Source organism: Ahaetulla prasina, chromosome 5 (assembly GCF_028640845.1).
Source record: "Ahaetulla prasina isolate Xishuangbanna chromosome 5, ASM2864084v1, whole genome shotgun sequence".
Taxonomy (NCBI): domain Eukaryota; kingdom Metazoa; phylum Chordata; class Lepidosauria; order Squamata; family Colubridae; genus Ahaetulla; species Ahaetulla prasina.
In genome coordinates this window covers 67,215,757-67,229,517 of record NC_080543.1, presented here as the reverse complement: position 1 = coordinate 67,229,517, position 13,761 = coordinate 67,215,757, and the positions used below count along the sequence as shown (strand labels likewise).

At 41.7% G+C, this 13,761-nt stretch overlaps 1 protein-coding gene across 6 annotated transcripts in view; it reads left to right on the top strand.

Annotated features, from left to right (window-relative positions):
• XK (X-linked Kx blood group antigen, Kell and VPS13A binding protein) overlaps positions 1-13,761 on the top strand; it is a 55,811-nt gene that overhangs the window by 11,688 nt on the left and 30,362 nt on the right. Inside the window, exons 1-3 of one of the 6 annotated variants that reach the window (XM_058184461.1) lie at positions 4,476-6,272; positions 6,783-7,045; positions 9,107-11,970. In XM_058184461.1, coding sequence (XP_058040444.1) covers positions 6,193-6,272; positions 6,783-7,045; positions 9,107-9,936 — 1,173 coding nt within the window. In that variant the 5' untranslated portion in view covers positions 4,476-6,192 and the 3' untranslated portion in view covers positions 9,937-11,970. Of the gene's footprint in view, positions 1-4,475; positions 6,273-6,782; positions 7,046-9,106; positions 11,971-13,761 lie in introns of those variants that run through there. The other 5 variants (XM_058184463.1, XM_058184462.1, XM_058184464.1 and 2 more) reach the window with 5 other exon arrangements.

Sequence of the window (13,761 nt, the reverse complement as noted above, 5' to 3'; positions counted from 1 at the left end):
CTTTTGCCCCTTATCTCTCTGTTCGTTTCTTTTCCAGTTTCCTTTTTTTCTTCTTTCTCCCCCTTGTTTTCTTCCAGATGGCATTCTTCCTGGCTCTTACTCTCAACTTCTTCCCTGCTCTCTTGTTCTTTTTCTAAGACAAAATGATGTTCAAAGAACTCTTGTTCTGTCCCCCCCACCACCTCAGTCCAGGAGGCACAAGCGATGACTTAATTAGCCGGCAATTCAGTCCACGGCAGCTATCAGCTCTGGCAACAAACTAGCAAGCATCTGTCAAGTTTCTCTGTTATCTTTTCTTGATGCCAGCGAGTCAACCAGGAAACCAGGAACAAACAGTACTTCAGCTCAAGTTCTCTCTAAGCAGTTGATTTGTTTGCCATGGAGTTTGCCCTGTGGGGTGTAGCTCTGTGACTCAGCACTTGCTAGGCCTGCCCTACCCCTGCTTCTGTTGTTCCCGCCTCTCCTGTCTACGAAACCTAGGGTCCAACCAGGACTGATTGTCCTCAGCTGGGTCTGGGAGCATTGCCTGGGAGGTACAGGAGACATTATTTCTTCCACCTGGCCTGCTCTGGTTCCTGGAGCTGAGCCAGGGAAGCCGGTGCTCCAGAGATAAGTCCTAATGGCCCTTCCCCTCACTTTCCGAGTCACTTTCTGGCAGGGGGCCAGGCCCGGGGTGGGGGGTGGGGGCTGGAGCCCCAACAACTCTTGAACTTTATCTAGTGTATCTATTCTATATTTTTTCTCTTCCCAGGAGATTAAAATACCCTCTGGTATTAGCCATCGGAACATGATCTTATACTTATTCAGTTGTGATGTTAAAAAGTTATAATTCCTTCTCTGATTTCTCAGTTGTCTGGGAATTTGTTTGAGGGTTATTATTTCTTTTCCATTATATAGTATTGATTCTTCTCTCATTTTTTTATAGATTTCATCCTTTATAGGTTTTTTTTTGTAAACTTAACATGGATTTCTTTTGGTAATTTATGCCTGCGTGCATAATTCGTGTGTACTCTGTACACCTTGTCAATATTTCTTCTCATTACTTCCTTATCTCTTTGTGTTGCTGTTGCTAGGATTTCCACCATTGTTTCCCCTAAATCTTTCTCTTTATTTTCTATAATGTTTTGAAATCTCAGATAAAATGAAGCTTTCTCCATTTCCAAAAATTCTATTGATTCCTCTTGTTCTCTGTTGATTACTATCTGTTTTTGTTCTACTGTCTCTATTTTCTTTTCCATTTGTTTCATTTTTGACTCCACTGTTTGAATCCTTTGTGTGTTTCTGGAAATATTCTGTTGGATTTTTTCTATTTTGTCATCCATTTTTTTAATCTTCTCCTTCATTTCTCCCATATCTGATTTAAGGTCCTCATGATTTCTTTTTGTCTCTTCGTGGTTATTTGCAATGGTTTCTTGTGTTTTGATCATTACCTCCTGTATCATTAGCAATGTTGCTTGGATGCTTTGTAGGTTAGATGTAGAACCTGATTTATCTGCTGCTGTGCTAGTGAGGATGTAGTGGGTGTGGGGTTTGGGGCTGTTTTCTTATTTATTTTGGTTATCATTGTTGTACCTGTGGTTGACATTTTTCCTATCTGCAATAACTTCTTCCAAATTATCATCCAATAACTCAATTCTAAAAATTTCAAAAGTATTAACTTTAGAAGTCGTCAGTTCTCCTTTCTTATCTAATTTTTAAATTTAATCTAAATAATATTAATATTCTTATTTTCTCTCTATATATATTCTATGTAGTTCTATTTATTTTTACACTTATATATAGTTTGCTTATTTATATATTTATACTAGCAGCAACAAGAAAATATAAAATTCTACACTTATTATTCAATATAATATCTATCTATATATCTTATTGTATGAATTTGTTGAAATAAATATCCATATAGGCTACACAAAGTTAATTTTCCAAATATCAATAATCAAGTATTATATCAATAATTACTCATATTTACCAATAGTTAACTTTTTACTATCAATAATCATATACACTGCTCAAAAAAATAAAGAGAACACTTAAACAACACAATGTAACTCCAAGTCAATCACACTTCTGTGAAATCAACTGTCTACTTACGTAGCAACACTGATTGACATTCAAGTCCACGTGCTGTTGTGCACATGGAATAGACAACAGGTGGAAAGCATAGGCAGTTAGCAAGACATCCCCAATAAAGGAGTGGTTCTGCAGGTGGTGACCACAGACCACTTCTCAGTTCCTATGCTTTCTGGCTGATGCTTTGGTCACTTTTGAATGCTGGTGGTGTGTCACTCTAGTGGTAGCATGAGACAGAGTCTACAACCCACACAAGTGGCTCAGGTAGTACAGCTCATCCAGGATGGCACATGAATGCGAGCTGTGGCAAGAAGATTTGCTGTGTCTATCAGCGTAGTGTCCAGAGCATGGAGGCGCTACCAGGAGACAGGCCAGTACATCAGGAGACGTGGAGGAGGCCGTAGGAGGGCAACAAGCCAGCAGCAGGACCGCGTTTGTGCAAGGAGGGACAGGAGGAGCACTGCCAGAGCCCTGCAAAATGATCTCCAGCGGGCCACAAATGTGCATGTGGCTGCTCAAACGGTCAGAAACAGACTCCATGAGGTGGTATGAGGGCCCGACATCCACAGGTGGGGATTGTGCTTACAACCCAACACCGTGCAGGATGTTTGGCATTTGCCAGAGAACACCAAGATTGGCAACTTCGCCACTGGCGCCCTGCACTCTTCACAGATGAAAGCAGGTTCACACTGAGCACATGTAACAGACGTGACATGGTCTGGAGACACTGTGGAGAACGTTCTGCTGCCTGCAACATCCTCCAGAATAACTGATTCGGCAGTGGGTCAGTAATGGTGTGGGGTGGCATTTCTTTAGGGGGGCGCACAGCCCTCCATGTGCTCACCAGAGGTAGCCTGACTGCCATTAGGTACCGGAATGAGATCCGCAGACCCCTTGTGAGACCATATGCTAATACGGTTGGCCCTGGGTTCCTCCTAATGCAAGACAATGCTAGACCTCATGTGGCTGGAGTGTGTCAGCAGTTCCTGCAAGACGAAGGAATTGATGCTATGGACTGGCCCATCCGTTCCCCAGACCTGAATCCAATTGAGCACCTCTGGGACATCATGTCTCGCTCCATCCACAAACCCCACATTGCACCACAGACTGTCCAGGAGTTGGGGGATGCTTTAGTCCAGGTATGGGAGGAGATCCCTCAGGAGACCATCTGCCACCTCATCAAGAGCATACAGGCATTGTAGGGAGGTCATACAGGCTCGTGGAGGCCACATGCACTACTGAGCCTCATTTTGACTTGTTTTAAGGACATTACATCAAAGTTGGATCAGCCTGTAGTGTTGTTTTCCACTTTAATTTTGGGTATAACTCCAAATCCAGACCTCTATGGGTTGCTCAGTTTGATTTCCATTGATAATTTTTGTGTGATTGTGTTGTCAGCACATTCAACTATGTAATGAGCAAAGTATTTAATAAGAATATTTCATTCATTCAGATCTAGAATGTCTTATTTTTATGTTCCCTTTATTTTTTTGAGCAGCTTATATTTCAATAGTTTCTTCAATAATCCAATGGATACTTAATCCTCCAAAATTCTATAAACTTTATGTCACTTTATGTTTGTTGTATTCCACAAAGTGAAAGTCTCTTTAGTTTTACTTCCGCGTAATCGTCTCTCAATCTTGCATCATTTTCAGTCTAGTCACCTCCAGTCTTTCTTCTGTTTCAATTCTTTCCACTTATAGGGTTTCTTGTCAGTCTCCAAAAGTGTCCAAATTGTCCAATTTCAAAAATCTTAATTAGGAATTATTAATTCTGCTTCATTCGAGGAATGAAGGAAGTAATGGAGGCTTGTTAGTTAAAGCAATAACTCTTTATTAACAACTAACAGGCTATTGGAACAAGTGAACAGCAAGTAAAGGCAGAATCAACCCGAGAACTCAACTTTCTGTCACAGCTGCTATTTATATAGCAGCTGTCAAACTGTTGGCCAATGAGGGCCGCTCATTTCTCCCGCCAGCTGAGGGATAGCATCGCAGCCAATAGGCAACGTTTCTATGTTGCCGGGCAGAGGTGCGGCTGCGTATGCTGCAAATTCTGTTATTTGGGCCACGGTGTGCCTCAGGCTGTAAGACAGCCTGTTATTAAACACAGCTGCTTGCAGTTACTGCAGACTCGAGTCCCACCAGGCCCAAGGTTGACTCAGCCTTCCATCCTTTATAAGGTAGGTAAAATGAGGACCCAGATTGTTGGGGGGGCAATAAGTTGACTTTGTATATAAATATACAAATAGGATGAGACTATTGCCTTACACAATGTAAGCCGCCCTGAGTCTTCGGAGAAGGGCGGGATATAAATGTAAATTTTTTTTAAAAATTCCTGTTCCATTCCTTCTATGTCTCTTTCAGAACACCACGTCTCAAATTACCACTCAGGTTTCTAAATCTGTATTTTGTCCTGTACATTTCACAGTGTTATAAAAACTAGCCTTAATAAAATAAATATATTTAGATTATAGTCACCACTTTACTCAATTCTTAGGATAAATCCAGGCCGGAGTTTCCTTTTCTCTTTTCCCTCTATTCTCTCCTTTTGTGCAGTCACTGCTGTCAAAGTATCTCTTCCGCTCCTCCTCCACCTAGTCGCAGCATTTGTTTGGCAATGTTTCTGCCTCAGGTTTTGGAGTCTCGATGTTTCCGCTCCACCATTTTCAATATAATTGTACTCCTTTTTAAGTTTTTCTCTCCTACCGCTTGCAATCCTTTTGTTTTCTTGATCTTTGCTTCATACTCCTCGGCTGTCAGTGCTTCGGGCCAGCCAGAATGGCTGGTTTCTTTCTGGCCGGAATTAGGAGGTTTCTCCTGAACCTTCGGGGAAATTGCATTTTTCCCTGAGGTCCTTGAAGATTCCTCTTTCTCAATCAATCTCTCCAGGATTGATTGTGTCTATTTTAGGCTTCCTGGCTGGGAAAATTTGAGCTTCAGGAATGGAGCCCCTGTTCCCTCGCTCTGCTCATGCTGACATCACTGGCTGAAGTTGAGCTACAATTTCTTTTTGCATGAAGACCGATGCAAAGAATGAGTTAAGCAATTCTGCTTTCTCCCTACTGCCTGTTATTTCCTTGCCATCTTCTCTCTTTAATGGACCTACTGTTTCCTTGAATTTTTTCTTGTTATGTTGGAATAAACTTTTTTTTATTATCTTTGACATTTGAAGCAAGCCTTAGTTCATTCTGAGCCTTTGCTGACTTCGTCTTTGCGTGTTCTGGCTATCTGCTTGTAATCAGCCTTAGTTATGTGTCCCTCTTTCTGTTTTCTTTTTGTCTTTCAGTTTGTCAGAGAAATCTTTGTGCAACCATGATGGTTTCTTCTTGAATTTCTTGTTTTTCTTTTTGAGTGGTATTGCACTAGCCTAGGCTTTTATGATTGCATTTTTCAGAGTTTCCCATTCTTCTTGAATTGTTTTCCCCTTTATGATTTTCATCCATGGAATCTTTCATAGGATCTCTCTGAATTTGTTAAAAAATTGGCTCTTTTACAGTTTAAGACGCTGGTTGGATTATTTTCTATTGCTTGTGTTTGCATTATATTGGTTCAAAATGTAGCAGTTGCATGGTTTGGTGCAAGTCTAGATTAGCACACATCACCTCTCTTGTGGAAACTACACTGGTTGTTGATTTGCTTCTGGGTCCAATTAAAGATGCTGGTTATCACATTTAAAGCCTATATAGCTTGGGTCCAGGTTATTTGAAAGACCATGTTTCCCATTTATATCTATCCAGCCCACCAAATCAGGGAGGCAGGGTATGATACAGGTCCCTTAAATCAAGAAGGTTCACCTATTGGGACCAATTAGGGGCCTTTTCTGTGGTGGCTCCCTATTTGCAGAACATCATCCCTAAGTGATAACACTAGCACCCATCTTCATATTCTTTCAAACAGCCCTGAAATCATACTTTTGCCAGTGGGTCTGATGATCTAATATGGAGGCCATCGGGTGGTGGGCTGTTTGAATGTTGGTACCAGGGGTGAGGGAGTCTATTGAGTTTTGTTTGGGGGTGTTATTCCTTTAACCTGCCTGGCATCACTGTCTGTGGATTGGATGGCAATATAAAATTATTTAATAAATAAATCATACATAGTACACTGAGATAGATGTAGTATGGGTTTAAGGCTTTTTGCTGTCTTTGAATCAGCGTCGACTCCTGGTGATTGCCTCAACCACTTCCTACAAGTTTCTTGGTAACATTTTTTAGAAGATGTTTCCTATTGTCTCTTTCTAGGACCATGAGAAACTGATTGACCAAAGATTACCCAGCTGCCTTGTGCCAAAGGCAGGACTAGAACTCACAGTCTCCTGGTTTCTAGCCTGGTGCCTTAACAGTATGCCAAAATGCATCTCAAGATATGCATTGGGCTATGTAAATTCAGTAATGCTAAATGTGGATCATATTAGCATGTAACCAAATAGTAACATATCAAGAGAAGGAAGCTTTTTTCAAAATAATCTGTTTCCATGGGGATGTTTAGAATATTCTGGATATTCATATAAAATATTTACTGCTATTACTTTGCTCTGTTATATAATCTATAATTTTAATAATCTTAAATGTGAGTTATCTGATTGACGTATATACAGATTATCTCAGGGAGTGACAGTGGAGTATAAATGTACATGCAATCCATTAGATTTTTTAAAATATGTGATAGAAATAGATAGCTGTGATGGTTTCTCTGGTTTGTTTCTTCTAGGTGCGTGGAAGTTTTTTATATTTATTTTCATGCAGGTAGAGTTGAAGAGCCTTATGTCAGTATTACTAAGAAGAGACAGATGCCAAAAGATGGACATTCAGAAGAAGTTGAAAAGGAAGTAGGTCAGGCAGAGGGGAAGCTGTTTACACACAGATCTGCATTTAGCCGAGCATCAGTGATTCAAGCTTTCCTAGGATCTGCACCTCAGCTAACACTTCAGCTTTACATCTGTGTCCTGCAACAAGAGATCACAGCAGCTAGAAGTATGTACAACTGTGTTTTCTTTTTCTATTTATGTTTCAGTAAATGCTTTGAGAAGGGAATTATAGGCAAATAATGTCTAAACCTTCTATTTCTCTCTTTTTAGAAGGGTTCAGAAAAATGGTTAAAAGAGGTTATTGCGGTGGTATGACTAACTTGACATATGTTGTCAGAAACATTTTCAGGCAGTTGGTGTCATCATAATATTTACCAATGTTGTAAGTGCAATGCTTTTAAAATAAATATTACATACTAAAATAAAGTAAAAATGGCTGCAATCTCAGATATTAGATTAGGCTACAATTTTAAATTCTTTTCAAATAATTTTTTTAACCTGATATTACCAACTGAGAGCATTGTACCAATCAAAGGTACCTCCAACAAAAATATTTGGAAGTAGTATGATCCATAGGAGTTACATTGTCTGTATTTGAATCAAGTGACAATTTGCTTGAACATGGTTTACTGGAAAAAAAAAATTGGTTAATTTCACACAATAAACGATAAACTGTTCTTTATAACCATAATGTCTGTATTCCCATAACTCACTAAACGGAAGCCAAATAAATAATATTATTTAGAGTTACACTGTGGTAAGATGGATGATCTTATAATATAGTGATATATCTGAACAGTATCTATATAAATATAGCAGAATATATAGAAGAGAGTGGACAGCCATTTATCTAAAATGGTATGGTAAAATTGGTTCCCTGCTCAAGGAGGGGGTTGGACTAGAAGACCCCCAAGGTCTCTTCCAACTTTGTTATTCTATGTTCTGTTTTATAACAGCTCCAAAAAAAGGCTGTGTGTAAAGGACCCTTGAATAATCTCCTACCAGCCAATTGTTATATGGCTATGTTCAAACACTATGCAATGCTTTTGGAAAGGAGAACTAAATCCATCTTCAAAAAGAACCTAAATAACAGTTGATTGGCAGTGGGAATAGGCAGCCACTTTTTTATTTATTTATTTATTTTTGTCACAACAGTATACCCTGCAGACATACTCAATCCCACTGCTGGTAGGTGTTAATCATGTTTCTATTAAGGAGCCCAAATGACAGCTGACTGATAGGGGAAAGACTTCACAATTAAGTGACAGAACAGCTTTGCACACTTTGAGATCTGAAGCTCAAATCCATGGGCTTTTGTAAAGAGATTTGGAGGATTGCTGAGGGGTGAGTATGATGTTTTTCCTCAAGCCCTAAAGAGCTCAAATTTGAAGTGCTTGATTGATCTTTTCAACCTCCCTTTGTGTACATAATAACTGGGTTTACATATTTTTTTTATTTCATTTTGTCACAACAGTATACACAAACATTGTCATAAGTAAAAAAAACATATCATGAAGAAAATATATATATATATAAGTAAAGAATATCCATCAGCTATATTAATTTGATATAATGAAGGGAACAATAGGACAGGAACGGTAGGCACTTTTGTGCTCTTATGCACGCCATATTATGGTATGTCATAAAGCAGTGTTTTGTTTTGGCTTAGCACAATAGTACAGGTTGTTCTTACTTAACAACCATAATTAGAACCAGCAGCTCAGTTGTTAAGCAAAGTGATTGCTAAATGAAACTGCTACTGTCCTTATGAGCTTTTCTTTATTTTAAAGACCTGGGAACTGTAACAATGAGGATTGGTCATAAAGTTCCTTTTTTCATCACTGTTGTAACTCAGGGAACATTGCACAGCAGATCATTGCAGCTTATAAGCAATAGTCTACTATATTCTTTCTGTTCAGTTAATAAATATGTTGATAATTAAGAAAGTTGTGCTTTTGTGTAATTCATTAGCCAGTCATTCAGAAAAATAGTGTATGGTTGCTAGTATTATTTCACGTAAGTTTTTGTGCTTATTTTTAAAGCTCTTCTGGAAAAAATATTTCCCAGCACTAGGAATAAGTATAAGAGGACTGAGGAAGTGCTTTGCATAAGAAAAATAATATTTTAATGCTCTGTATGGTTTTTAATTTCCAAATATAGTCTCATTCCTGCAGTTCGGACACTGCTATTTTTTTAAAAAAAAAATTGTCATATTTATTTTTCCAAGGTATCTTCATGGTCCTTTCCCTCCTGTCAATTGTGTATGGAGCACTGCGATGCAATATTCTAGCCATTAAGATCAAGTATGACGATTATGACATCAGTGTGAAACCTGCTGCCTACCTTTGCATTTTCCTCTGGAGGAGCTTTGAGATTGCAACAAGGGTGATAGTCCTTGTCCTCTTCAGTTCAGTTCTTCAGATCTGGATCCTGCCTGTGGTTCTGGTGAATTTTTTTGCTTTTTTTTTTTATCCTTGGATTCAGTTCTGGCAAAGCAAGTGTACTCTGCCAGAAAACATAGAGAAGGCCTTGAGCAAAGTAGGCACCACCATTGTCTTATGTCTCCTCACTTTCCTGTATGCTGGCATTAATATGTTTTGCTGGTCAGCGGTGCAGCTGAAGCTTAATGATTCTGATTTAATTGACAAATCCCCAAACTGGGGTAGACTGGCTTTGTACTATTTGCTGAGGTTCTTTGAAAATGTTTTTCTCTTAATAATGTGGTACATATACAAGACAGATGTCTACACATATGTATGTGCTCCAGTGCTGTTCTTACAACTACTGATTGGCTATTGCATAGCTGTCCTTTTTATGCTTGTGTTCTACCAGTTCTGTCATCCATGCAAGAAACTTTTTTCTTCCAATATTTATGAAGGATTGGTAATATGCTTCAAGTTTTTTTGTTATGTCTGCAAACCTCTGACATCTGGCAATTCTGTAGAAAAGGAAAACTTAAAATCCCCAGAGAATACTGAAAATGATGCCCTGGCTAGTTACAAAGCAAATGAATCCCAAAATGGAAGCACTCAGCAGAGTGTGTCTTCTAATGCATAGAGTGGGTATCTGAGTCTCACAAGACCCTGCAAAAAATAGCACTTCAGAATCATAAAACAGGTATAATAAATGGGATGTGTCAACATTATATCTTAGACAATATTTGTGGGTTTATCATATGCAATGGGTTTGTACAAAGGTATTTTCTTTCAAAGTTCTTGTGCTTATTAAGATAGAAAGTATGTTTTCAAAACAAGTTGTTGCGACTTTGGTTTGGTTTTGCAGAAAGTGTGGATAATGATATGCCAATCACTCTTAGTTACAGATTGTGACTATTGGGATTATGCAGTTCACTGAGCAGTGCCCAGATGCCAAAGGATCAAAACTTTGCCCCAGTGGTCTTCTCCTAGCTCATGTAATACGATAATGCATTGACCAAGTAATTTACTCCAGAAACATTCTAGGATTAAAAAGTGTGATAGAAAAGGAAGGAGCAGAACGTCATGGACCTATTTGTTATATTAGGGACATTCCAAACAAATCTTGTTTTATTCTTTGAAAAGTGGCTAAATTAATAGACCAGAGAAATGCTGTGGACATAGTATATTTGGATTTCAATAAGGCATTTGACAAATTAGAATACAATCTACTTTTTGGTAAGTTAAAAAATGTGAAATAAACAGCATCATCGACAGATGGATTTATAACTGGCTGACAAATGGCACTCAGCATATAGTTCATAATGGAACTTCATCTATATGGACGGAAATATGCAGTGCAGTGACTTGGGATTTTGTCTTAGGCCCAGTAACCTTTAACATTTTCATAAATGATTTAGATGAAGGAATAGAAGGGGAACTGATCAAATTTGCCAAACTGTTTGCCAATCAGTTTTGGTTGCCAAAATATAAAACAGGTGTTGAGAGTTGAAACTCTAGAAAGAATGTAGAGAAGCGCAACAAAGATGATTTGCGGTTGGAGGCTAAACATATGAAGAACAATTGCAGGAATTGGGTATGTCTAGTCTCGTGAAAAGAAGAACCAGGATGACACGATAGCAGTGTTCCAATATTTGAGTGATTGCCACAAAGAAGAGGAGAGTCAATCTGTTCTCCAAAACACCTAAAGGCAAGGCAAGAAGCAATGGATGGAAACTAATCAAGGAGAAAAACAACTGAACAATTAACCAGTGGACTGTCTTGCCTCCAGAAGTTGTGAGTGCTCCATTATTGGAGGTTTTTAAAAAGATGGGACAACTATTTGTCTGAAATGGTATAGGGTCTCCGGCTTGAGCCGGAGCTGGACTAGAAGACCTCTAAGGTTCTTTCCACCTCTGTTGTTCTGTTTTTCACCTACTATCAAGTTTATCTATGTAGCAAATGGCATTATTTTATCTGACTCTCAAAACTGTAGCAGGTTTTTTTTTCTGAATCCAGAACTAAATATGGGGAAATTGCTGATGTACTAAATTCATGAATTTGGAAATGCCCTGTTAACATTTCTTTCAAAGCCAGTGGTGGGATTCTGCTGATTCTAGGCGGTTCGGCCGAACCGTTTGTTAACTTGCCAGTTCGTCCCGCCCCTTGCCCCTCCACACCATTACTTACCGGTGTCTGTTTGCGGCCGCATGGTGCTTGGATCGGGTGGCCAGCGAGGTGCTTTAATCGCTGGCTAGAGAGACGCTTGGATGCAGGCAAGCTTCGGTCGGTGGGTGCTTTAATCGCGCAGCGCTTGGATTGGGTGGGCAGCAGGGTGCATGGATCCGATCCAACAGAAACCAGCCTGCATCCAAGCGTCTCTCTAGCCAGCGATTAAAGCGCCTCGCTGACCACGTGGCCCTTCCTTTGCTTCTCCTCCTCCTCTTCTGCACCAATCGCGAGCAGAATTCCCGGGCTCACGTGATCCTTACTCAACTGAGGGGGGTAGGGTAGGTGGCGTCTCTCCACACGCCGCGGTAGCCCCGGCCTCCTTCCTTTCCTCCCTGTCACATGTTTTTTTGCAGCATTACCGGTTTCTGGAAACACGTCACAGGGCGCGGGCCTGGCTCCTCATGCGTCTTGCCCATTCGGAACTTCGTTTTGAAACCAAAGCCAACCAAATCAACTGCATGGGGGTGCGGGGAGTCGCTGGGGGCCTGCAGGGGGAGGGGGCTGGTGAGTGATTTCCCCCCCACCGGGACTGTTGGGGAGGGGAGGGGGGGATTTGGGAATGAGAGGCAGAGGGCGGGGCCTGGGAGTCCACGGAGAGGGGCCTTTAAACCGGGAGGTGTTTTTATGGGGATGAGGGGCGCTGGCTGTGGGGCTTCTGTGAGGGGGGGAAGAAGCCCTTCTCCCGCGTTTGCTTTGCCGGTTGTCACTTCAAAGGCGCTCAGCCTCCCTCATGCAGCTGGTGGCCTGCTAATCCTCCTTCCCCGGTCCGCCTGCATCCAAGCGTCTCTCTAGCCAGCGATTAAAGCGCGGCCAGCGAGGAGCTTGGATCAGGTGGGCAGTGAAGCATGTGTCAATCGCCTCGGCCTGCCACCCACCCAGCAGGACTGTCCTGCGGCTGCCTCCCACCCATGCAGCGCCAGCCTACCTACCCCATCTGGAGAAAGAGTGATGGAGAGAAAGACGGGGGCAGAAAATGATGAAGGAGAGAAAGAGAGATGAAGGATAGAAGGGGGAGAAAGATGAAGAAGAGAAAGGGGGGAGAAAGAGAAGGAGGGAGAAAGATTAAGGAGAGAAAGATGGAAAGAAAGATGAAGGAGAGAAAGAGATGAAGGATAGAAGGGGGGAAAAGATTATTATTATTATTTATTATTATTATTTAAATTTGTATACCGCCCTTCTCCCGAAGGACTCAGGGCGGTTCACAGCCAAGTAAAAATACATAATACACTATAAATACAATTAAAATACAATTAAAAAAACTTATTAAATTGGCCAGAATTAAAATTTAGAAATAAAACCCATTAAAAACCCATAAACTTAAAAAACTAACCCAGTCCAGCGCAGGTGAATAAGTGAGTTTTAAGCTCGCGAAAGGTTCGGAGGTCCGGAAGTTGACGAAGTCCTGGGGGGAGTTCGTTCCAGAGGGCGGGAGCCCCCACAGAGAAGGCCCTTCCCCTGGGCGTCGCCAGACGACACTGTCGCGCCGACGGCACCCTGAGGAGTCCCTCTCTGTGAGAGCGCACGGGTCGGTGAGAGGTATTCGGTAGCAGCAGGCGGTCCCGTAAGTAACCCGGCCCTATGCCATGGAGCGCTTTAAAGACGTTCACCAACACCTTGAAGCGCACCCGGAAGGCCACAGGTAGCCAGTGCAGCCTGCGCAGGATAGGTGTCACTCGGGAGCCACGAGGGGCTCCCTCTATCACCCGCGCAGCTGCATTCTGGACTAACTTTAGCCTCCGGATGCCCCTCAAGGGGAGCCCCATGTAGAGAGCATTGCAGTAGTCCAGACGAGACGTCACAAGGGCGTGAGTGACTGTGCACAAGGTATCCCGGTCTAGAAAGGGGCGCAACTGCCGCACCAGGCGAACCTGGTGGAAAGCTCTCCTGGAGACGGCCGTCAAGTGGTCTTCAAAAGACAGCCGTTCATCCAGGAGAACGCCCAAATTGCGCACCCTCTCCATCAGGGCCAATGACTCGCTCCCGACAGTCAGCCGCGGACTCAGCTGACTGTACCGGGATGCCGGCATCCACAGCCACTCCGTCTTGGAGGGATTGAGCTTGAGCCTGTTTCTCCCCATCCAGACCCGTACGGCTTCCAAACACCGGGACAGCACTTCGATAGCTTCATTGGGGTGGCCCGGTGTGGAAAAGTACAGCTGGGTGTCATCAGCGTACAGCTGGTACCTCACACCGAAGCCACTGATGATCTCACCCAGCGGCTTCATATAGATGTTGA